We start from the raw sequence: 23,290 nt of genomic DNA, 5'->3' as shown, positions 1-23,290 counted from the left end.
CACACCTTGTCTTGTCAGCAAGCAGCATTTCATGCACTGTCTTGACTATCCAAGAACCAGCCGAGGATTACGAGGATTGATATGATTTAAAGGTTAAAAATGAACATGAATTAAAGTTAAAGTTACAAAAACATTAATTAATGGAGTATTTATATCAACAGTAAAATATCATATGTACATCACATATTTATCATACAGCAATTTTGCCATCTTTAAGGAATGTGTTGGTTGTCGTTCAAATGTGCTAGAAAACCCGGGATACAATATCCTGAGGAAGGCAACACAGCAGGATCATGAATGCCATTTTTCACTGAAACGGATGTTGGGATTTCCGTCCATTGTTTGACACTGGGAACAACATTATTGACGCTGTTGTTCCTAATCACTGCGCTAGGAAATGCCGCGACAAACAGCGACTGATGAAAGCAAACCTTTATACCAGATGACCTCTCCTTGAGGGAAAAATACATGCAGTCGATTGACTAGTGTTGGTTTTTACATTAGCAAGTATGGACATTTTTTTCCCTTGCTAAAATCGAGCCTGGAGAGTGAGAACCACTTATTGAATTTCAAAGACATCCTGTGCAGTATGATAAAATCACAAATGAACGCACACTAGGAAAAAGTCACAAAGTGAGCTGCCTGTTTCCCGCCGATTGCCCGGCGTGAAATAGCGACCTTGACGGGCCAATAAAAAGGCCACGCATGGGTAAGCAGCCTTACGTAGATTGCCACCAACACCCCTTTGGTGGAGCTCTTTTTTTGGAAGATACGGGCAGTGTGAAGGAAATGAAGTTAGTGAGCTGAGTGGTTGCAGGTTATGAAGTTTGTGTGTGTGTGTGTGGGGGGGGGGGGGGGGGGGGAGGGGGGTCATATAAGCAGGAAAAGGGCAAGAAGGGGGGAGGGGTGCTGATAAACTTGTGTCAATGTTTTTGGAATCCCGTAGGATATGTCACCAAAGGAACAGACAAATACAATAAACTACATATAGATTCCCAATGATGATCAGCTTGCATTCAGCCAATGAGCTTTTAGATGGTTGTCACATACTATTGGAAGATTTGCATGGATGCTGCTATGATACATCATGATGAATTAACTGGCAGGTAGTTACTTTATTGCTGGGACCTTTGATATGGCCTTCTTCTCTATGGCACTCTTGGCATAATTACTAGTTGAATTAAATAATAATGAAATATTGGATGTTTATTGTTTGTATATTTTAAGTTAAGAATCTCAGGCATTGCTGTTTTCAGTTGTTTTCGTGTGGATCACATGGGATTTTCTCTCTTATCCTCATAATTATGGAATCCAGTTGCAGAACGGATTGGATGGTTCGGCGAGCCAGATTTGGATCGAGGACAGCCAGTTGATGATCAGTGATATAATGACTTCTGATAGTTAATGTTCGTATCGCATTGCACAAACAATTGAAGTTTGGTGTAAGGAACTCAAAAGTAAAGCAAATAAATCTGGAACACCTAGAATACCTAAACCTTATCTGGAGTTAATCAGAAGCACACAAGTGTGGGGGACTCTCATTTGATCTCATATAATATATTATAAGTTATTATTTAATTCTGGAAACTGCTGCTGGTGTATTATTATTATTATTATTATTATTATTATCATTATTATTATTATTATTATTATTACGAGTGTTTGTTATTTAATGGCAATTGCATTTTTTACTTTAAAGGTGCCAACCAACAAAAGGACAAAAATTGAAGTATGTTACACTCCTTTTAACATGAAGAGTTTTTACATAACACGTATAGCACAATTATGTCGCTGTTTGAGAGAGTGCATGTGAGTGCGTGTGTGCGCGCGCGCTTATTTCACGCTCGGTGGCCTCACGGTGCAGACGAGGGGAGGTTTTTCTCCCGCTGCTCATTGGCCGCAGCCCTCTTTCTCATTTTGCAAACATTTCCATTCATACAACTGCTGCGCGACTCTGAACAAAATAACTCCCAAAGAAAAAACAAACGGACAGCTTCTCGTGGACAGGAACTAATTATTTAAAAGTGTGTAAACGAGGTGGAGCAGCGGTAGGAGGAGGAGGAGGAGTGACACCTCCTTGCACCGGCGCGCATTAAACGCATTGAGAACAGGTGAGTAGACAAATTCTCTGTTGGAAATGCTGCAGGGTGCACAATTTGAAACCATAAATACATGCACTTTCTAGTTTTATGATACAGCTCATCATTTCTGTTATAAATCTCAATCGTTTTGCACCTTTGAATCGCTTTGTGGGGTGTGAAGCAACACGGAATGCGTATTAGTTGAGACTCATGATGGATAACAGCAAAAGTAAGATGCTTAAAATGTAACACTAGAGGGGTCCCGGCCCACGGGCCCACGGGGCTGTCTCAGTAGAAGGTTCACGCCGTTATTCACCAGCGCTGCCCTGCCTAATTGGGTGCAGATGCCCAGCTCCATTGCGCCTTTTTTTTTTTTTTTACCGCGCAGAAATTGGATGTATTTGCAGGGGAAGGTTGGGGTGGGGGGGGGACTCTCTGACTTCGCCAACAAAAATGTATTTAAAGCAGGGGCTTGTAACCTCCGGCTCGTGGGCCACAGACTGTGCAACTCTGAATTTCGAGGAACCGATAAAAACCTCAATATATGTTTGATACATCAATGCATCATATTTGTCATACTGCCCTTGGAGGACGAAAGAAAATGGCCAATGATCAGAAAGAAATTGGGATTTAGCACACAGTAACACCTCATCAGATTGGGGAAATTGGGCTGTAAAAGAAGGAAAAAGTGTATTGCCATAACCCACCGCGTGATTGCTGGTCAAGCATCATAAATAGTCCTGTTTTAGTGTTGTGAGTGTGGGCTTCATTTAACTTTATTAGTTTTAATTGCAACAAATCCACCATCCATTGCATGTCCTAATTGAGTTTATAGATGCATTAATTACACACTTTTTAATTTAAGAGATCCAATCATCTGGCAATTTAAAAGATAAATGTGTCTTCCTAACTGTTGCAAAAAAAGAGGACTCAAATGCACCGTCCTCCGAGTGCCCTTTCACCCTCAGACTTTGTAAGCTGCACTTATTAAAGTGAAAAGTGTTTCAATATGTGGTAAGCTTCAGGCTCGGAGGGGGAAGGGGGTCAGGATGCAAGATGGGGCCCCGGGTCGTCTAACCCCCCTCTTCCATGGGCCACCACAAATAATTCATCCATGTTGATGACATAAAAAAAAAAAAGGGAACAAAACATGTACCGGCACCACGTTGCATTAGGAATGCCAGTGATGCAATGAATTAACTTTTACCCCTTTAACATCAGGACTTGCTGTTGGACACGTTGCTGCACCCCTAGTCAGGTATACAGTCATGTTCCAAACTGTCCCTGACACGTCGTCTTACGTCAAGGTAAGACTGCACCGCCTCCTATGTCTCTCTTTATTTTCATTCTTTTCCTCCAATGATTGCATGTGTTTAATCACATTTCAAACAACAACAGCAACAAAGAAAAAATATTTACATAGGCCTGTACTAAACGGATATATTTTTGTCAAAATTAATCTGATGCAATCATTTGAAGTATGAATTTGTAAAGCAAAAACTAAGCCCCTTTAAAAAATGAACTAAAATTAGCAAGAGGGGTTAAATAAATAACCTCCGCTTGTCTGTGTGTTTGCGAGCGGGATCTCATCACAATTGTACTGCGGCCAATTAAAGACAACAATCACAAGCATTCACATGAAACAAAGACAACAACTGCTCAAGTATTTTTCTTTTCCAAGCAAAAAAAAATACTTTTGAATAAGACCTCCTTTTCATGCTGCCAAGGTTAAAGAGGGATTCTGAACCATTCCGGGTCTGTTTTTAAAGAAATGAAAAGGTAGGAATGTTTGGTGAGAAAATACGCTTCGAATGAGTCTTTTTTTTCATCTTGAATGACAGAGGATGGAAACTTCTTTTTGTTTTAAAATAAACATTAGATTCCATGGTGAATCTGTTTTATTTGTAAAAATACAAACTGGAAAGGCACTTTGCTTGCTGAACGCCAAGTTCACATTTTTTGCTTTGCACACTCGCAGTCAGATTTTACTCAGAATGTGGCAGAACTATAAGATATTCGTATGTCCCCCCTCCCTCTTTCCCCTCCTCCTTCAAAAGACTCCACGGTCCAAGCATTTGGTTTTGTTTGGTTAAGGCCAGGCGAGACTGGAACTCTCCAATAAAAATAAATCTCAAATTAATTATGGCCTGGAGCAAGGGGGGCCAGACAGTTCGTGCACATACGTGCTGCCGACGCCACTCTTTGGGGCCCTTTGGTATTTGGACTCAGGCTTCCAGACGGAACGCGGCCACAATATGATTGTGCATGCAGTCAAATGAATGGCATCCACACCCACTGTACAGTATGCTATGCTAAACGGTTATGATTTGAGTAGGATCAAATACAAATAGTGGTGATGTTAAATGAACAAGAAGTATCAAATTGTTTTTTTTATTCTGTCTTTTCATTATCCGTTGTGTTCTTTTTATGTGGCATACAAATTATTTAACATATCATAAATAATACAAACATCGGTTTTATTTGCTGTATTCTTTTTACGTGATTGTTTTAAGGAAAAAGGTAACAATTATTTTCAATTTCATTCATAGTTTTTTTTACTTTCATCATCCACAAGATGATAAAATAAAGTAGTGACGTCACACTACAAATGCAAAACAACAATAAAGTAACATATTTGTGTTTTCTTAATGTTTCATTGCTATTGTTTTTTGCAAGCATTCCAAATTTGTATTAATACTAATAGGTTCCTCATGTTTTTTTTATTTTTATCGTCATCATTATTATTTTTGTCTTCAATCCACCTCTTGAAAAACATTTTCGCTTGTTTGGCCTTCCGGCCTCACATCCAGGTGTCCTCAGCCACTGCTAGCCCACACCTCACTATACTTCACCATAGATCATTTGCTCTAGCTAGAGATTTATGTTTTTTAATCATAATTTCAGTTGCGATTCATCAGCAGACTAGATTATCTTGAAGAACGACCCTTTCTTAGGACCATATTTTCAAAATCCACTGGGGAGCTTCTTTGGTGTTAGTGGTCCAGAAAAAAAAAAGTTGCAGACCCCTGATCTTAACGCCTGAAACAGATGTAAAAGCAAGACCCTCCTTCTACAGCAGAGGGTCCATGTGACCCCTACCCAACTCTGACATACATGGCCCATACAGTGGAAGCCCCCCTGTAAGCATGGAGCACCACAGCATGCATGTCTGGTGGCATGTGTGCAGAGGAAAAATTGTCTGCTGGCTGACTCCTTTCAGCGTCAATCCAGATGTTCTGTGGTTGACTGAGTAAACCAACTTGCATCTGTTTATTGGCCTTGCAAAATGTTTGTTACCACTGTATTCATTATGGTATTGGGATAGTGCCCGGACCCCCTGTCACCCTAATAGGCTTCATGGAGAGGAAATCGGTTTTTGGTATAAGATGTTATCTCGTCTGCTTGGAGAAATCCCTTTTTTTTGCTATTTTATCAGTGGTCACTTTATTAAACACAGACTCTGGTACAAGGGCTGTAACCACAATTCCTCTATTGATGGACAATAACAGGTTAAGATTTTTTTTTTTTTTAGTGCAATACATATGTTGTTTCCTAAAATATGTCTTTTGCTTTATTTACTACAGCAATTGACTGTGAAATATACAGTCAGCAAATATGAATCAGTGCTCTTAAAGGGTCCTCTGTACCAAATAATGTACAGTATTCTAGTGGTGGCCACTGACAGGTGTTTACTGACAGGTGTTTCTAATATTTTGCCCCCTTATGTATCCAAATAAATTAACCCAAATATTTGAAATAGCTAACAGTGATGCAGTGGAGTTCCACACCACACCAAATGCCACAATAAAGATGTCGATCTGACCTTTAATCACTTGCAAAGGCATAAACTTGCTGCGCTTAGATTGTACAGGTTTATTGAATGTGGTTAAATTATTATTATTCTACATACAAAATAAATGTTTTTCGTGCAGGTTTCAGGAAACCTTTTTAATCAAGGTTTCAAACAACCATGGAATGACATGGGACATCACTAACTCTAAACAGCTAAAACATATTATTTAAAAAAATGAACTACCTACGATTATTGAGACTCAAAAGGGGGGAGGTGGTATCAAACTGGTCAGTGAAGAGTTAAACAAGGTGTCTCCCTTAATTATACAAGTCTGAGCTGGCCTCAGGCAGGAGAAGCCTTGACCCTTAGCAGGATCCAGATGTGGCGGTCCCAAGGGTGGGGCCGTCAGCCTCGCCAGACCCCCAAGAGGGGAGCAGACAGACCGGCCCTGCTGCCAGTGGCGCGGTCTCAACTTTGAGCTGGCTGCAAACAAGTTGACATTGAATTTAAAGTGTCGCGGATGAACTTCTAAAAAAATAATAACAGCACGATGAGAGGTTGAGAACCTACAGCATGTGGGCTGTATATTATCCTTAAGAGCATTTGATATGGCCCACCGTGTAATTATGAAAACCTTCATACATTTAGTATGGCCCTCATGAATTGCCCTTGATTGGAGAAATGCTCCTATACAATATGAACTGGTTTAAAATGTTTTCATCTCAAAGACCATTGAAAAAAATCACAAGCAGAATTCCATTGAGAAAATGTAATATCTTTTGGCCAAGAGGTTTGTGTGACGTGGCAAAAAGGATAAATTTGACAAGAAAATCCAAATGATGACGGTTGTATTTTCTGCAGGGCCACACACGTGTAGAGCAGATTTTTTTTTTTTTAGCTTTTGCGGGATGTGATTTATGACCTATCTGGGAAGTCTTCACCTTGACGTGGAAGCTTGTAAGGCAGAGAAATATTGCAAAAAACACTCTGATTCGTCATCTTTTAGGTGATTTAAAGCCCAGCCATCTCTCTATCACACATGCTCACATTTTAATTTAACAGATCTTCCCAATATGATGTGTTAAAAGATTTGAGAAATGTTACAAATGTTGAGTAAATATGTGGAATTACAATTAAGGTTGACCATTCATTATTATTATTACCATGGCCACACCACCGCCAATTTGTGACATTTTTTGGAAAGAAAAAAAAATAAGAAAAGTTGTTCCACAGCAGGCCGCCATCCTGTAAATATTTCCCAGCTTAAACAAATAAAACATAACAACGGAGTGAACACTCAATTGTTTTGCCCGCTTATCTCCTCGGGACAGTATCCTGCTTTTTTTTTTTTTTTTTTTTTGAAGGCAGGGCTTTTGGGTGACACACAGCTTCCTTCTCTCAACCTTCCTTTGCAACAACAGCAGCAGCAGCAAGCGAGCAAGCAAGCGGCGGTGGTGACTTCACTTCCCAAATTTAGGAGGAAAGAAAAAAAAAAGAGGGAAAAAACGTGTCTTTTTCCGCGCCACACATACCTGGGCTGGAATTAATTCAAGAGCGTGTCATGTTTGGGATACTGTTGGAGTCCATTGAAAGTTGCGCAAAATGGACGGAACTATTAAGGTAAGGGTGGAGAGTGGGGTGTACGAGATTGTGGGGACCGCTGTTCGATCCCAAAGTTGCGCCTCCTTTTTTTTTTTTTTTTAGCGTGAGTTGGAACCTCTAAACTGAGGACAGTTTTCTCTTGCTGTTCCCTTCAAACCATCCCCCTTCGTCTTCTTTTTTTTTAAAAATCATAATTTCCGAACGGTGTGAGGATGTGCGTCGACGCTTGACTCGCACGTTGGATTTCTCAGCAGCGAGCGCGCAAATTACGCACATCTGGAGCGGCCTTATTTTACCCTGCAACACTTTTCTGAAAAAGAAAAAGTTGTGTTTTCATGTAGGTAAGGCCTTCTCTTTGACTCGAATCTTGTTTTGAAGTGTGATCGGCCGCGCAATGTGAGTGGATTGTACGCGCCGGAGAAAAGTCGCGCAACGGCGGCGTCTCCGTTGGCGGCGTCTCTGGTGACGGGTTGATAAACGGAGCCTGTCATTGGTGACAATAGTGTGATGGTTCGGTGATGTCGAAGGCACTCGCAGTTTATGTAGCCTAACGATTTTTTTCTCTTTTTTTGTGTGTGTGTGAAGGGAGTGTTGTGTGTTGTTTAAGGAAAGCTGCTGTTTGGCAACTTGAAACCTTGCAACACTTTGAAACCACACTTTACAAAGTGTTCTCTTTGTCAGTGTTACACAACTAGTGCTACCCTTATGGAGTGTATATAAATTAGTTAACAAGTCCTTGGTTAATGCGTGATAACGACAACAGTCATACAAGTGTGGCAGTATATGACATGCATGCTGTTAAAATAGAATAAGGTATATAATAATCTTAAAACTATGTAACATCATGATTAAGATATCATCATAATTGGGAAGTAGTATTTGGTGAAATTGGTAGTCATCAGGAGTACTGCTGGGCTGAATTAACATTGGCTACTGCACCCCCCTCCTCCTCTTCCCTTCTAGACAGTCACATTCCAGATGGCTGCGGATGCTTCCAGATGTTTGAATGGCAAGTCCCTCTCTTGGCTCACTTCCTAACAAGTGTCAGCTCCAAAAAATGCGCCAAAATCAAGCACATCTCACTGAAAAGTGCTGTTGTGTTTTAGGGGACATTTCAAATAGCGGTGTTGTGGCAGTTGGGTGTGGTTTGTGTGTGTGTGTGTGTTTGTGTGTGTGTGTGTGTGTGCGTGCGTGTGTGTGTTGGAGTGTTAACGTTGGTGGCACCCCACCCACCCAAAAAAAAGCCATCCATGTATATTTTGGATGGAGGGTGGATGCAAAGACCATTGAGATGTTTGTCTCAAAATCCTAAGAATGAAACAAAGTCATAATTGAAGTGTGGGTGTGAATGGCTGGGCTGACTTGTGCACTCTTAAAGAAAAAAAACATGCTCTTGAGCCATGAGAGCTTCCTGTTCTACACAATCTTTTCCTGACAGGTTTCCTTTTCCTACTTAAACAAAAGACAGGAATGGAGCACCTTCCTCATTCTCCACTCCACCGCCATCCTGGTGGACAACTGTTGTTGTGTGTGCCAAATAGACACACGTGTAGACTACATGTGGAGAACGTGTTGTGATGCATTTAGAGGCCTGATGTAAACAAAAGCAAGGCGGTGGCTGCAGGCAGGTGTTTGACTCATGTGAAGCATTGTGTCCTTTTGGAGGACCGTTAAAGTTGGAGCAGAAAAATCAAGCAACCAACAAACTAAATAAACGTCATGTAAAAACACTGTAACTATGTGAGGGTGTTAAGGATTAAAGAAGACAAGTAAAAAAAAATCTCGACAATAAGTCATTCTATTCGCTTCTAATAGTCTAGACACAGCATTATGGTGGTGGTGGAACAAGAATTTAACAACAGTTTTTTTTTCTTAATACAGTGGAGCCTCGGTTTTCGAACACAATCCATTCCAGAAGGCTGTTCGAGAAGTGAATCGTTCGAATTTCAAAACATATTTTCCCATTACAAATAATGGAATAAAGATTTAATCCGTTTAAAGACATATAAAATCCCCTCAATTTTTAAGCATTTTTTCATTTGCGCATTTTTGTCCCATCGCGCAACTGCAGCGCACCACCGAACGCACAACCATAGCGCGTCGCCGACCGCGCAACTGCACCGCGCTGGTTGCATTCTTGTGACAGAGCCGTCGCTGATATTTAGAAAATATTTTTAAAGTCCTGGTGTACTTTCCAAAATTTAAGTGGACCTCAGTGCGCAGGGAGCTTAAGTTTGTCCGATCGCATTTCTGCAGTGCATCGCCGAACGCGCAACCGTAGCGCGCCGCGGACCGCGGAACTGCACCGCACTGGTCGCATTATTGTGACAGAGCGGTCGCTAGAATTTAGAAAATATTTTTAAAGTCCTAATTTACTTTCCAAAATTTAAGTGGACCTCAGTGCGCAGGGAGCTTAATTTGGTCCGATCGCGCAACCGCCCGCAGCGCGCCGGCCGGGCGCTCACTGTCGCATTGCTTTAGGAGCGTCTTTGTGTTTTAGGATGGCTTTACTGCTCCCACTTGCTTCCTCTCGGCTCATCTCGCGAGGTTTGACAACCGAATTTCGTCCGACATCCGAAGCAAAAAAATCTCGAATTATTTGTTCGAATACCGAATTTACCCTGATATGGGTAAAAATGGGTGGACTATCTGCTTAATTTGTATTCCACAAACGTGATAGTATTCAGAATGCCATGTTTAGACTAGTAGAGGGACAAATAACTTATTGTAAAGAAAAATTCTGACTTGAATTCCCTTTAACTCGAGTTTTTAGCTTTTTCTTTAGCTTTTGTGGGGTCTTTTTTATGGTCATGACACCACAAATGGGTAGTGATGGCAATGAGAGAAAATATGATAGTCATGGAAACAGAACTGGAACTTGGCGCATCGGACACCAGTACATGTTTATATTGTGGCTGCTTTCAGCCAAACTAAAACAGTATAACAAAACAAAATAGGGGGGGAGCCTTAGAAAGCTGACCAATTTTTGGGAAGAAGACAACTTTAAAGCCCTGCAAGATTTGAAGCGATGCTTCTGGAGTCTAAAACACTTCTGGCTTTCTTTGCCACACCATCATGCACTCCTAAAAGAATTCTCTCAGGATCCTCTGCAGCTCCATCGTCCATCATGATGTCACCCATTTCTTAAAAAATGGGTCGCTTTACTGATTGCCGTGAACTTGAGAAAAAGGAGAACAAATTAAACAGAGGTGAGTATGGAGGTTCCTCCAACATGGGGAAATTCTTCTTGGCCGGGACCTGTCAGATGCTCAGGGGTTTCTGAGCAAGCGCATTGTCACGGTCAAGCAGCCATGAGTTGTCCTGCCACAACCCTTGCCCCTTCTTGTGCACTTCCTATTGGAAAGAAATCCTCCATATCAGAGGTCAACCAACATCCAGGAACACATTGTGTTTGACCCGACAGGTTCTACTATACATAGTTGTATTTGTAGAGGAACTTTATTTTTAGAGGGAGAGATTAGCTGTGAATGATTTATCATTTATTCAAGATCCATTCCACACTGCGCATTCAAGACAATTGAAGTCCTTGAGCAAGGTGCTTAAATGTATTGTCATTATTTAGGTTTTTAGCTCTGGAAAAGTTCATTTGAAATTGAATAAGTAAATTTGCAACATAGATTATACCTTGGGTCCAGGTATTTTTCTACTTTACCATTTTTGCTTACAATACTGTAAATTATAGTAAGTAAGATCTAAGTAACACTTTAAAAGGATATTTTATAGTCAGGGACAACAAAAGAGAAACCATGCTGGATCCTTTTTTTGGTGTACATATGTTTCTCTGGGTGGCTATGTTCTATTATTTTAACAGTAGTTGAAGATGAAATTGAATGAAGGTGCTTTTCACAAGTCGAGTAGAAGTCAAGTAGAAGTCTGACGCGTTCATTGGTGTTTCCTACTGATAGGAAAGAGAAAACGCTGCTGATTTCTCCTCAGCAGAGAGGATCTTGCGCCTATTTTTAAACACTCTTCTCTTCTCTACCATCTTGATGGGCACACGCCACTTGCCAATCATGGTTTCCACTTGACAGGCTGATATGTCACTCGGAATGTAACTTGCAACAGTCGCAATAGTCGCGTGTGGCCTTATCGGGCCGAAGCGAGACGTTCCCTCGCTTCTTGGCGCTTTATCCGTGGCGCACTAGCTGCTGTGTGCTGCTTAGATAGCAAGTAATACTGCCAGGGCTCATACTATATGATGGATCAACTGATTAAATCCCTGGAAAATCTAATTCTGGGAGGGAGGTTAAACGTTTTCGCCAGCTAGCTTTTATATGACCGTTTACTTTACCTGTGGGGGTGCATTTTATTCCATATTCCCCTCCCAAAGATGCTTTTTCTCTTGGCCTCTGGTACAGCACTAAGGATAATGACAGCAAGCTTTGTTTAGCACAACTCTAGGAGTTTAATATTAGCAAAAGCATATGCATTACGGATATCATCTTGAGTGTATGACTTGAAGTTGTGTGAATAATAGCAATGTTTTGACTGTTTTTCAAGAGCAGTTCCACATAATATTGATTCTTTTCTGACATTTCTAAGTAAATGAGTGTGGCATCTAACCATATCTTCAGTTTGGTAGTCTCTGTGGTTGTATATGAGTATCTTTGGAATAGCAGTGATGTTTGAAATATTGATAAGTCTTGTCATTCTTTCCCTTTTATTCACAAACATATGTGGCATTTCAGAATGATATAAATTCCGTCCTTTGAGGATTAGATGCGTCTCCGTCTAAGTCGTGCCATCAAATCCCATCAGATCCAGATGTGTTTCAATCCCGAGTCAAAAGGAGAGACACATGATGAGAATGCCTAATATTCAGACTTATTTTCCTCCAGACATTTGGCTGATTTTAAATGACGATGGCTGGAAAGGCAGTGGCTCACCAAAAAATGATTGTCATGGAGTCATTTTAACAAACTAACTATGTCTGGAATGTTGACATTTTAAGCATGCAAAAAGAGGAGACCAAATCTAAAACAATTCCATGGCATTTCAAGAGTAACCAGCCGAAATTGTGCAATATGTCGTCCAGTCAAGAGTTGCTTTTGTTTTCTTTAATAAACTAACATTGCTTACATTGCTGAGCCACAGCAGTTAGGTCAGTGTTGCAGTGGACCCCTCTGTGCTTCTGTGAAGTCTTCAGACAGAAGACAAACAATAATTATCTGTGGATGAAGCAATCATTTACCATTCAAATTGCTGCCGAGAACTGAAGACATGTAAGAATTGCCATTTGTTTGCACCCTAACTGCACTATGAGCATGATTGAAGTCATCTAACGTCAACAGGAAGCAACAGTAGCTACAGGGGCTGTTTAGCCAAACTACTTAGGATGCCAGACTGTGATATGACCCATAACTGCACGTAATTACAGCTCAAGAAGCTCCCCAAGAGAATGAATATTTGACATCACAAGTTTCTGTGTAGTTTGAAAAGTCAATTCTGATGTTCTCTTAGTACCAATGCTTATCGCTGTCATTACCTGACAATGTTGTCCCAATCTTAAAGAAATAGTTCAACATTTTGGGTCCTTTATTTGCACTCTTGGCCTGCAGAGTGTTGACAAGATTGATGCCATTCTCATGTGTTGGTAGGAAACGTTGGAGGTGTACATCTGCCAGCCAGCCTCCCGAATCTCACTTCCTTGCTTTAGCTTGCACTTGGTTTTGTAGATAAATTTGGACAATGATATATGCATGTCAAGCATTTTAAACTGTTCCCAAATCAGCCTAGCACTAACCTTGCCACAAAATACAAATTAGCAACTTTGGTAGCCCACCAATAGCTATATTGTTACAATGTTCTATACAGCTAATCGTTTTCCAATAGTGGAGACCTGTTGACAAAGTGCTTGTCTATTTGTACATCAGATGGACATTCCTTCTCGCTTGTCAGATGAACAAGGATTATTTTGCCACCTCTGTGCACCAAATAATGAAAACACATTTCTGTACCCCCGAGGAGTCTGTGAATCCAAAATAATGGGATAATTATTCTCAAATGTGTTAACATAATCTTAAAAAATGGTGATCAAATATTGAGCCCATAAAATTCGCTCCTACTGATTTAGAGAATAAAAAGTTGACCAAAGTGCTCTTGAAAAGGTCTCAAAAGTCCTTGCAAATAATTTTTGTATTTTCCATCCCTCTGTTTGTTGTGTTACCATGTCAAAATGACAGCTGTGATTATCATCACCAAAACACAAACGTTAGCTGAAATGTGATCCCTCATGTTAAATGTTATTCATCGTGTGAGAGCTGGTTGCTTTTAAAGACAGAGCTTTGCCAGCTTTAAATCCTAAAACATGAATGAACTACTCATGGCGTGAGGAGAAAGATCCACCACCTCATTGTTGCTTTTCCTTACAGGAGGCGCTATCAGTGGTGAGTGAAGACCAGTCTTTATTTGAGCCTCCGTACGCTGCTGCTGCCCCTCTCCCCAAGACAGACATGACTGCATCTGGCGCGCAGGACTACGGCCAGACTCACAAAATCAACCCATTACCCCCACAGCAGGAGTGGATCAACCAGCCAGTGCGGGTCAACGTCAAGCGAGAATATGAGCATATGAACGGATCACGGTAAGAAAAAGAACGGAAAGTTTTTGGTATTTTGTTGGATGGAGTAATTGTTCATGCTAAGGGTAATTAATTGGTTGAAGCAGTTTTCCAGGCATTTATTGAGCCTAGGCTCACATTTTACACGTAATCTCGGGGCAAAGCACATAACCAACATGTCTAAAAAAAGGTTTATGTGATATACTGAAATACTGTTGATTAATTTGTTTACTCTTACTCCTCGCAACAAGACAGAGGTTAATTGTTCATTTCGATATGGATAGAGAAGAGTATTGAATTGCTCTTTCTGTCACTATAGGTCACAAGCATGAATAAATTATAATGAAAAAAATGAAAAAAGATACATTTTCCATCTATCCATTTTCTGAACAGCTTATCCTCACGAGGGTTGCAGGTTTAAAGTGAATAATATATAGTTTGGTAAAAACTCAATGACAAAAAATGTAATTGGATAATTTGCCACAGCATACATACAGCACACTTGTTTGCCACAGTTCAGTTTTTCGGAAGCTCTTCTTTGTTCTATCTATCTTAAGTGTATATTCTATTATATTTTTTTGTACTAGTGTGACACGGACTAATGGCTTCAAACATACTTGGCAAATAAAAATGATTCAGATATTGAAATTGGCAATGCTCACGGCAATGACAAACAGCATTTATTCAAGTGGAGGTCTCTATATAGAAGAAATATTGTATTTTACTCAAGAAACACTGCAGAAACGCATAGGTCATACGTTCCAAATTTCGCCATCATTTTGCGGAATAATTTACTGTTCAGAAATTCTTTGCTCAATGTGCAAGGTAACCCAAATGCATGCAAGATTACAGCACTCAAGTTTTTGTAGACACATCCAACAAAAGTTCTCATCCAACAGAATAGCAAAAAAAGAAAGGTGCAATATTTCCAAGTTGTAAGATGTTCCACTAGAAACAGGCGCAAACAAAATCCTGATGACTCAAACACATGGTGGACATTTTGCACTGAAAAAGTAAGATTTAACCTATTCAATGTCTAAACTGTATCATGATTTGTCATTTTTCCTCATTAAAAAAATCCTCAAGTCCTAATTGTTCTGCACATTTCCATCATTTATCATTTAGAAACCGACCAATTTCCCTTGAGAACGACCTTGTTTCAAGTAAAACAGTCTTTCACTTTGGCCAAACAACCATTTCACAATAAGTCATAATATTTTTTTGCAATATACTTTGTGTGTGCTTAGCAGGGAGTCTCCAGTGGACTGCAGCGTGGGTAAATGTAATAAGCTGGTGGGGAGTAACGAGACGTCCCAGATGAACTATGGAAACTACATGGATGAGAAAAATGCCCCGCCCCCTAACATGACCACCAATGAACGGAGAGTCATTGTACCAGCTGGTAAGTCTTCGAAACATAACTACTTCTGAAATATGCTGTACGAAGCTGATCTGTGTCAGATTCGGGAGCAATGACTTCTCAATATTTTCTTCTGTAGTCCTCGTGTTTTGACAGTGCTTCGCCAAAGCAGCCCTATTTTCATTTAGCTGGGTGCCAGCGTTTCATCTCTGCCATGAGTGTGGCCGAGCTTGTGCAAGTAGAAATATCTCTTGGTCTGCCAGAGCTATATTTCTTTAACAGCTCCGGTTTCACCAAGTTAATCATTAAATATGTGAAATGGCACAATTCGTGTAGCTACAAGTGCATGGTCAGCACTGTAACGCTGAAGAAATGTTACGTTGCCAGAATTATTCATTAAAGCCACAAAGATGGGGAGGGGTTACATTTTTCCTGAAAGTAATCACTGCAAATTGCTTTTATTTAAAAACAAGAAAAAAAATGGAGTCTTGGCGAAGTGTTACAGGTTGATTTTAAATTGATACAGACAGATACGAGTTGAACACCGTTACGGTACACGGAGGCTACACTTTGACTACTATCAGTCTGGCTCCCAGATTGTCTCAGCAGTATATGCAACAAAAACTATGATTTGTCAAGTAAGTCTCTCCAGATGTAACTCTATGTAAGAAATGTTGAACAATGACAGAAAGGGATTTGAAAATGAAGTGAAAGTCGATTTACCTGAAACATTATCCTACTCTGATGAAACCTTTGGTTTAAGGAGGACAAAGAATTATTTATATCTAAAAACTGAGCCATGATCAGCCGCTGATAAATCATTCTCTTTTCAACTTGTTCATTTTTTCCTACTCCTTTATGCCATGAGATGCTAGACGTTCAACTCCCTCACTCCTGGTCCAGATGCAATTTCACGTAGTATGTGTAGGCAATATACAACTACTTCTCTTCCTTTTCGCAGATCCTTCATTGTGGTCGCAGGATCACGTGCGCCAGTGGCTAGAGTGGGCCATCAAGGAGTACGGCTTGTTGGAGATTGACACATCCATGTTTCAAAACACGGACGGCAAAGAGTTGTGCAAGATGAGCAAGGACGACTTCCTCCGTCTTACCTCTATGTACAACGCTGAAGTTCTTCTCTCTCATCTCAATTACCTCAGGGAAAGTAAGTGTGCTTTCCAAAAATGAACAAGTAATTGTGAACAGGCATTTGATTTCATGATTGATTTATCCAGAGTCAGTAGAAGAACGGTTCTTTCCCAGATGGAATTGTGAAGCAATCCATTGAAAGTGGTGGTAGAAAAGTCTTGGAAAAAGAAAGGTGCTTTCCAGCAAATCTGGAAGGGACTTTTGATTACATTGTGTCAATTCACTGTATTCAGTGAAAATGAAGCTGCAGACAAGAAAGAAGCGAATCACGGTTGTCCAGGATTGATCACTCTGGACTGTTTATAAGTTTGCACTTTTACTTTTGCTTATACCACAAAGTCTTTGATGCCATTAGTGGTGCTCCTCTCTATCAAGATATCATGTCTTGCTACACTTCTTCTGTGCTATACACCACATGGACTTTGGAAAGAAGTCCAGGTGCATTGCCTCAGGAAGCAGGCTAGACCAGTGTGTCCAGGCAACTAAATTTGAGCTTATTACCTTTGAAGAGGCTCTCAGTGGAATCCCTCTTCATAAGTTTCAGCTGGGAACCCAAAGCAATTTGCTGAGGCGTATGCAAATGCCTTTGAAATATAAAATGTAATATCTGGCGGGGCTAAGATTTTTAAGTGTAGCAGCTCGGTCTCAGTGATTATCAGAGAAACCTGTTGGGATGATTATCAAATATTTTGCATTCTAAGCTTAAGAACAGCGAGAGCTGCTTTCACTGCAGCAGAATATCAAGAAACCGCACTGAGTGAAGTGATTGATGTCTCTACTAAATTTAAAATGACTCCCCAAATGTTGTGATGGGCCTCAGGGTGATGTAATGGGAACTGTACTTTGTGGGTGTCAACAGTTTTCCCCGTGCACGTTGTCAGGGCAGAGAGGGATGCTTGTCATGAGTATAACAGTCTCATTGTGCAATGCTTCAGCGGGTGGATCTGTCTGACCGCCACTAGGCACAGCAGTTTTCATTATGGCCGTCGGCTGCAAGACTTAGCAACGGCTTACATGCTGTACCGTGACTTTGCCCAATGCTGCCCTGTCTTTTGATTTAGACCGTGTGTGCTGTGGAATCCTCTCCGCTTGCCCGTTGAAATTGCTTTGGATCCATTCCCGACAAACAAAGCAGCGAATGCTCTCTTCCCGTGCTTGGGCTGACCTGCTTTAGAGCAGCTGTCTGGAAAGCACAGCATATTATTGACACTGGAAGCCTACGGGCAAGACGAACTGCGTTAGCACCAAATGTCTGAGAGAGACAGAGTAGGAAGATGGAGGGTTGAGGCAGACCCTGCAGGGACAATGATTTGGTAACGAAATCCATTCGCTCCTCTCCTGCACATAGTCAAAAGTAAACCTGTCCAGATAATAGACTTCTGGCTCCAATTGCGAGTGTTGGAGGCAGGCCGAGCACCTCAAGTGCCCCAAAAAGCCGAGCCCTGTAGGTATTAGTGATATGTCATGTGATGTCTAATGGACATCTCCTTAATTTATTATCCCCACCCACCTCCTGTCATTGGTTTAAATGGGCACTGCAATCATTTCATAGACATCTGTGTGCATCATGCGTGAGTCTGTTTATTGAACATCTGATTAACATTCCACTTCGTCATTAAGGTATGAATGTACACTGGGCGAAGGACTGGGACACACTTCCCCACCCTGCGGCCATAGTGCAGCCAAACATAGCCGCCATGTCCCGTGCCGATATATCATTCAGGTAGCCACACCGTTGCCTCTGCCAACACAATGGGAACATGTGTCTGGCCAAGCAGCTGCTTGTAACTACAAGGGTAGTTGCCAGTGCAATATTTTTACTTGATTCTTTGTCACTTACCCAGATTTTTATAAATGATGGCTGTCCGCAACTCAATGTGCTTTCAATTTGGGCTGCAATTGGAGAATTTGTTCAAATTAGTCTGTCGGGGAGGGACCGCGGACTGTTTGCTTTATCGCACTCCGTCGGTCGGTTTGATACCACACGTGCAGGGAACAGAGCACTTAGGGGGATAATATATATATATATATATATATATATATATATATATATATATATATATATATATATATATGTATGTAATATATATTACATATATAGGAACTCTATAGGAACAGAGCACTTAGGGGGATAATATATATATATATATATATATATATATATATATATATATATATATATATATATATATATATATATATAGATATAGATATATATATTATCCCCCTAAGTGCTCTGTTCCTATAGAGTTCCTATATATGTAATATATATTACATACATATATATATATATATATATATATATATATATATATATATATATATATATATATATATATATATATATATATATATATATGTATGTAATATATATTACATATATAGGAACTCTATAGGATATATATATATATATACTATATATATATATATATATATATATATATATATATATATATATATATATATATATGTATGTAATATATATTACATATATAGGAACTCTATAGGAACAGAGCACTTAGGGGGATAATATATATATATATATATATATATATATGAGTATCAGTTCAATACTTTGGGGGAAAGTGCATGAAAACAGGCCAGGCTTGTAATGAGCGAGCCCCATTAGAAAACAGCAACAGTCCTGTTTCTCCACTGTCGCTGTTTCTTTTGTATCTGGATAGATTACAGTGGGAGTTGAGTCAAAATGGGCAAGTGGAAGGAAAAAAAACAAGCGATAAGTCTGGGCTTCTACACCGCACGGTTGCTGAGTGGGGGACATTCTCTTACCCTCAATAGTTTATACAGACCATAAACATCTGGCCTTAAAGGCTGAGTAGGGAAAATGTTTCTCTCTTTCTTTCAACCCTCGCAACATTTTTATTGAGCTCCTTGCGCATTAGTTCCTTCTATTGGCAGGTTATCATTGGTGTGCAGGGGCTGGCTGGCCTGGCCCTGCGCCTCGTACTGTTAGCCGTCTGCTGCTAGCAGCCAAACTAAGTTAGTATGCAGCTGCTCAATTTAACGTGGGACTTCAGACACTGAGCACTACAAGAATATATATTGCTTTGAAATAAGTGAAGATGCAGATGGCTCCTGCTATATAGGAATGCTGATATTGGACAACTGGATAATCAGTTGGACAGACATTATGATGGGCGACTGTTTTATAAATATGTTTCACTCCCTTTTCTCTGAACCTACATCCATTCATCCTTTTTCAATAATGTTTATCCCGTGTAGGTTCAAAGGGTTGCTGAAGTTAATCCCAGGTGACTTAATGGTGAACTACTGTTTCTTGTTATTTGTTTAAGCAAGCCTTACTGTTTGTTGTTCCAATAACTTCAAATCAATGCAAACGTGTGGAAATAGCATCAAATCCATGTGGGGCTGTTCTTTACTTTACTAGCAATTGCACCGATTATATCTGCGGTTGGCTGGCAACCAGTTCAGGGTGTACTTCACCTACCGTCCAAAGTCAGCTGGGATAGGCTTCAGCATGCCCGTGACCCTGGTGAGGATAAGCGGTTCAGATAATGAATCAATCAATCTCTCAATCAACTTTATAAAAGAAAAGATTAATTTGATTCCCGCTTCCCAAAGGGAAAATCTGATTCTACATTATCTACGAAATTTCTACTACATTATCGCATAGAATGACGTTCTTTAGACAGTGGCCTTATTGTCTCCCTTTAAAAAGTTCAGTACACCTAAGTGACTTACTTGAAAGTTTCATTTGTTGACAAAGTCTATGCGGCATGTTTGGGTGATGATATCCTGTGGTTCCTCAGGATAAACAACCTGGGTTGACGGAGGTCCATCTAGATGCTTGAAACTGAACTCTGTTAGTATTAGGCCCTGCCTTACTGGAGGAACTTCTTTTTTGTATCAGTGACATTACGTAATCTAGAGCAAGAAAGATGGGTTTTTATTTTTCTTGTGGGCCACGTACAGATTAGTAAATTGTGTTTGTTTTTGAAGAGAGGAAGAGGCCGTCCAAATAAATATGCATCATAGTCAAAATTCCCTGTCATTTGCCTCGATCTCTCGCTCTCACCCCTCCTTGCTCTCCCTCTCCAACGTTACAGCAATCCTGGATTTCTCTGCGGGATGGTTTGAGGTTTTTCTCAGCAATGCTGCCTGTTTGCCTGTCTGGGTCAGCCCACATATGTGGCGCACAGTAGGAAAAGGGTTAAACAGCCCTTTTCCTTCTCCCCTCAGTCGCCCTCATTTTTTTTGTTCATCTTTTCCCTTATACACGTTCTCCCTTATTCCAAACACACTTGTATTGGTGGCTCGCTTGCCTCTTGCGTGCCTGCACTCAGCATGAGGAATTATTTTTGTATGAGGAGCTGCGTTTGATTGCCGTGCAGGGACCCTGCCTCATACAATGGTTCCCCTGTTCGGAGGCCCCAGGTCTCTAAACGAGACCCAGAGCCTCGGGGGTGCTGTGGAATAGGTAGAACCAGGAGGGGTGGGGTATTGGGAGGCTAGCGTACATTTGTGGAGCACCCCTCGCCCCCTTTAGCTCTACCCCCTAAAATAACAGAGCCTGAGTTGGCTACACCAACCCCCTCAACACTAACAGGCACAGAGGTTCTGAATCAAATCATACACAAACTTTTCTCCGCCGTTATTCATTTTGTCCAATTCAGAAAAAAAAAGAAAAAAAAAAAAGAAAACTTTCCCCCCAACTCAGCAGCTGTCTGTGTGCTAAATCTTAACACGCTCCACGTAGTAGCAGCTCTTGTGTTTTCCCTGTGCATTTTTTTGGGTCTGTTTTTCCACTCACTGATTTATGCCTGGGGCAGCTAAAATTAAGAGAGCATTTTGGTGCCGCCCAGGGTGCCTGTGCGAGTGCAGGAATGTAGCGTTGGGTTCTGCTACATAAGGTGAAATAACTAGGCAGTCTTTATTATTCAAGACTAGACTTTACAATTAAAACGCTGACTGACTTCAAGAGTTGTTCCTATATTTTAGGAGCATCGACAGTGTTGCACCTTGTTGCGTTTAGTTTGTTCAGTGTTTCTTACAGTATATGAATGTCACTGATTGGTTGATTATGTCCAAAATGAGACTTGGTTCACAAGATATGATGAGAGGCCCGAATGCCAATGGGATTTTTGACCACCACCTGCTGGTTGTGTACTCAACTCATTGGACAGTAGCAGTAATTAAAACTTGTTTAGGGCAAGGTAGCGGCACATTTTTCTTACACGTCCATCCTTCCATCCATTATCCACACCCCTTGTCCCCACGGGGGTTGCGGGCATGCTGGAGCCTATCCCAGCGGGCACGAGGCAGAGGAAACCCTGAATTGGTTGCCAGCCAATCGCAGGGCACACAGACGAACAACCATTCGCTCTCACACTCACACCTATGGGCAATTTGGAGTGTTCAATCAGCCTCCCATGTATGTTTTTGAGATGTGGGAGGGAACCAGAGTACCCGGAGAAAACCCACGCAAGCACAGGGAGAACATGCCAACTCCACACAGGGAGGCCGAAGGTGAAATCGAACCCGCAATATCTCTGCCGTGAGGCTGACGTGCTAACTAGTGCCCTACCGTGCCGTTTCCTTACACGTCGTTTTTCAAAATTTTATAAAATCCTCCGTGTTAAACACATTTTTTGAAAGCCTATGTCTAAATGCTCAAACTAGATACGAGTGTTCATAAATTGCTTCAGAAAATGCATGATGGACTGAATTTAAATGTTGCCAGTGGTAACTGCATGCCTTCATCATAGACATTTCCCAGTTTAATTGTAAATTCAATCTTTAAAAACATATTAATTATCTGTTTTTCTAAGCTTTTAATGTCATTCAAATGTGGTCTCCTTGCAGGTAGCTCGTCATTATCCTACACCACCCCGTCACACACAGACCCATCACCACGTCTGGCTGCCAAAGAGGGTAAGAGCAATTCCTGTTCCTGTTTCTCCTTGAAATCCATGTTTCTAATTATAAATGGAAAAGTGATGTGAGTTACAAATAGAAAGAAGAGAAAAAGTAGGAGAATAGGGGAAGTCGATGTCAGCAAATTGCATTTGGGAGTCCAAAGCACTTTTCATGCTCGCTTTTGTAACAAGCTCAGGCGGCAGGTGTAGCTTTTGTGTGTCAAATTGAGACAAGCCATCTTGGAGAGAATAGGAGCATATTAACAGGGAGCTAAAAAGTGGCCTGCTGATGAGTTCCATCCACAGCAGGCAGGGTGAAGACAGACGGTGAATGCAGCGATTGTGGAAACGAGGCGAGTGGCTTGAGGTGGACAGGTGCTGAGGCAACAATGTGTACCAACAAGAAGAATGATTGACTACATCAGAGCACATTTTATTGGCCATGAGTGTGTACATGGTGATGGTTTAAAAGAGGACAGTCAACGGATGTTTTGCATCTTTTTGGAAACATTAAACCCAGTGGATATAAAAAGTCTACACAGTTTAAATTTACTATCAACACTATGTGACCTGGGATGGTCAACATTCAATTTGTATGCCTCTTGAAAACTGTTGCCGTCATAAAACCTTGGGGACACGAGCGTACGCTTTGAACTATTGTTTTCACAAAAACACTAAAAAAAACACCATCTCCGGCTTTCTTTCCTGCTGCAGATGTGCATGATGTGTCATATTTGTCCTTAATTCCCATGTAAATTATAAGATAAGGAGAAAACACAGCTGATTCTTACTGCTCTAAATGCAAGTCATTTGAAACGTAACTTATCT

General features: G+C 40.8%; 1 protein-coding gene across 6 annotated transcripts in view; it reads left to right on the top strand.

The window, feature by feature from the left end:
* Nucleotides 1-1,841: 1,841 nt before the first annotated feature.
* fli1 (Fli-1 proto-oncogene, ETS transcription factor) overlaps nucleotides 1,842-23,290 on the top strand; it is a 31,213-nt gene continuing 9,764 nt past the window's right edge. Inside the window, exons 1-7 of one of the 6 annotated variants that reach the window (XM_085916530.1) lie at nucleotides 1,842-2,111; nucleotides 3,303-3,388; nucleotides 13,869-13,883; nucleotides 14,013-14,080; nucleotides 15,304-15,458; nucleotides 16,378-16,581; nucleotides 22,410-22,478. In XM_085916530.1, the coding sequence (XP_085772656.1) occupies nucleotides 3,350-3,388; nucleotides 13,869-13,883; nucleotides 14,013-14,080; nucleotides 15,304-15,458; nucleotides 16,378-16,581; nucleotides 22,410-22,478 (550 nt within the window). In that variant the 5' untranslated portion in view covers nucleotides 1,842-2,111; nucleotides 3,303-3,349. Of the gene's footprint in view, nucleotides 2,112-3,302; nucleotides 3,389-7,309; nucleotides 7,495-13,868; nucleotides 14,081-15,303; nucleotides 15,459-16,377; nucleotides 16,582-22,409; nucleotides 22,479-23,290 lie in introns of those variants that run through there. The other 5 variants (XM_085916527.1, XM_085916526.1, XM_085916531.1 and 2 more) reach the window with 5 other exon arrangements.

Source organism: Syngnathus leptorhynchus, chromosome 7 (assembly GCF_054491065.1).
Source record: "Syngnathus leptorhynchus isolate UIUO chromosome 7, UIUO_Slep, whole genome shotgun sequence".
NCBI classification, from domain to species: domain Eukaryota; kingdom Metazoa; phylum Chordata; class Actinopteri; order Syngnathiformes; family Syngnathidae; genus Syngnathus; species Syngnathus leptorhynchus.
This window is presented reverse-complemented; position numbering and strand designations above follow the sequence as displayed.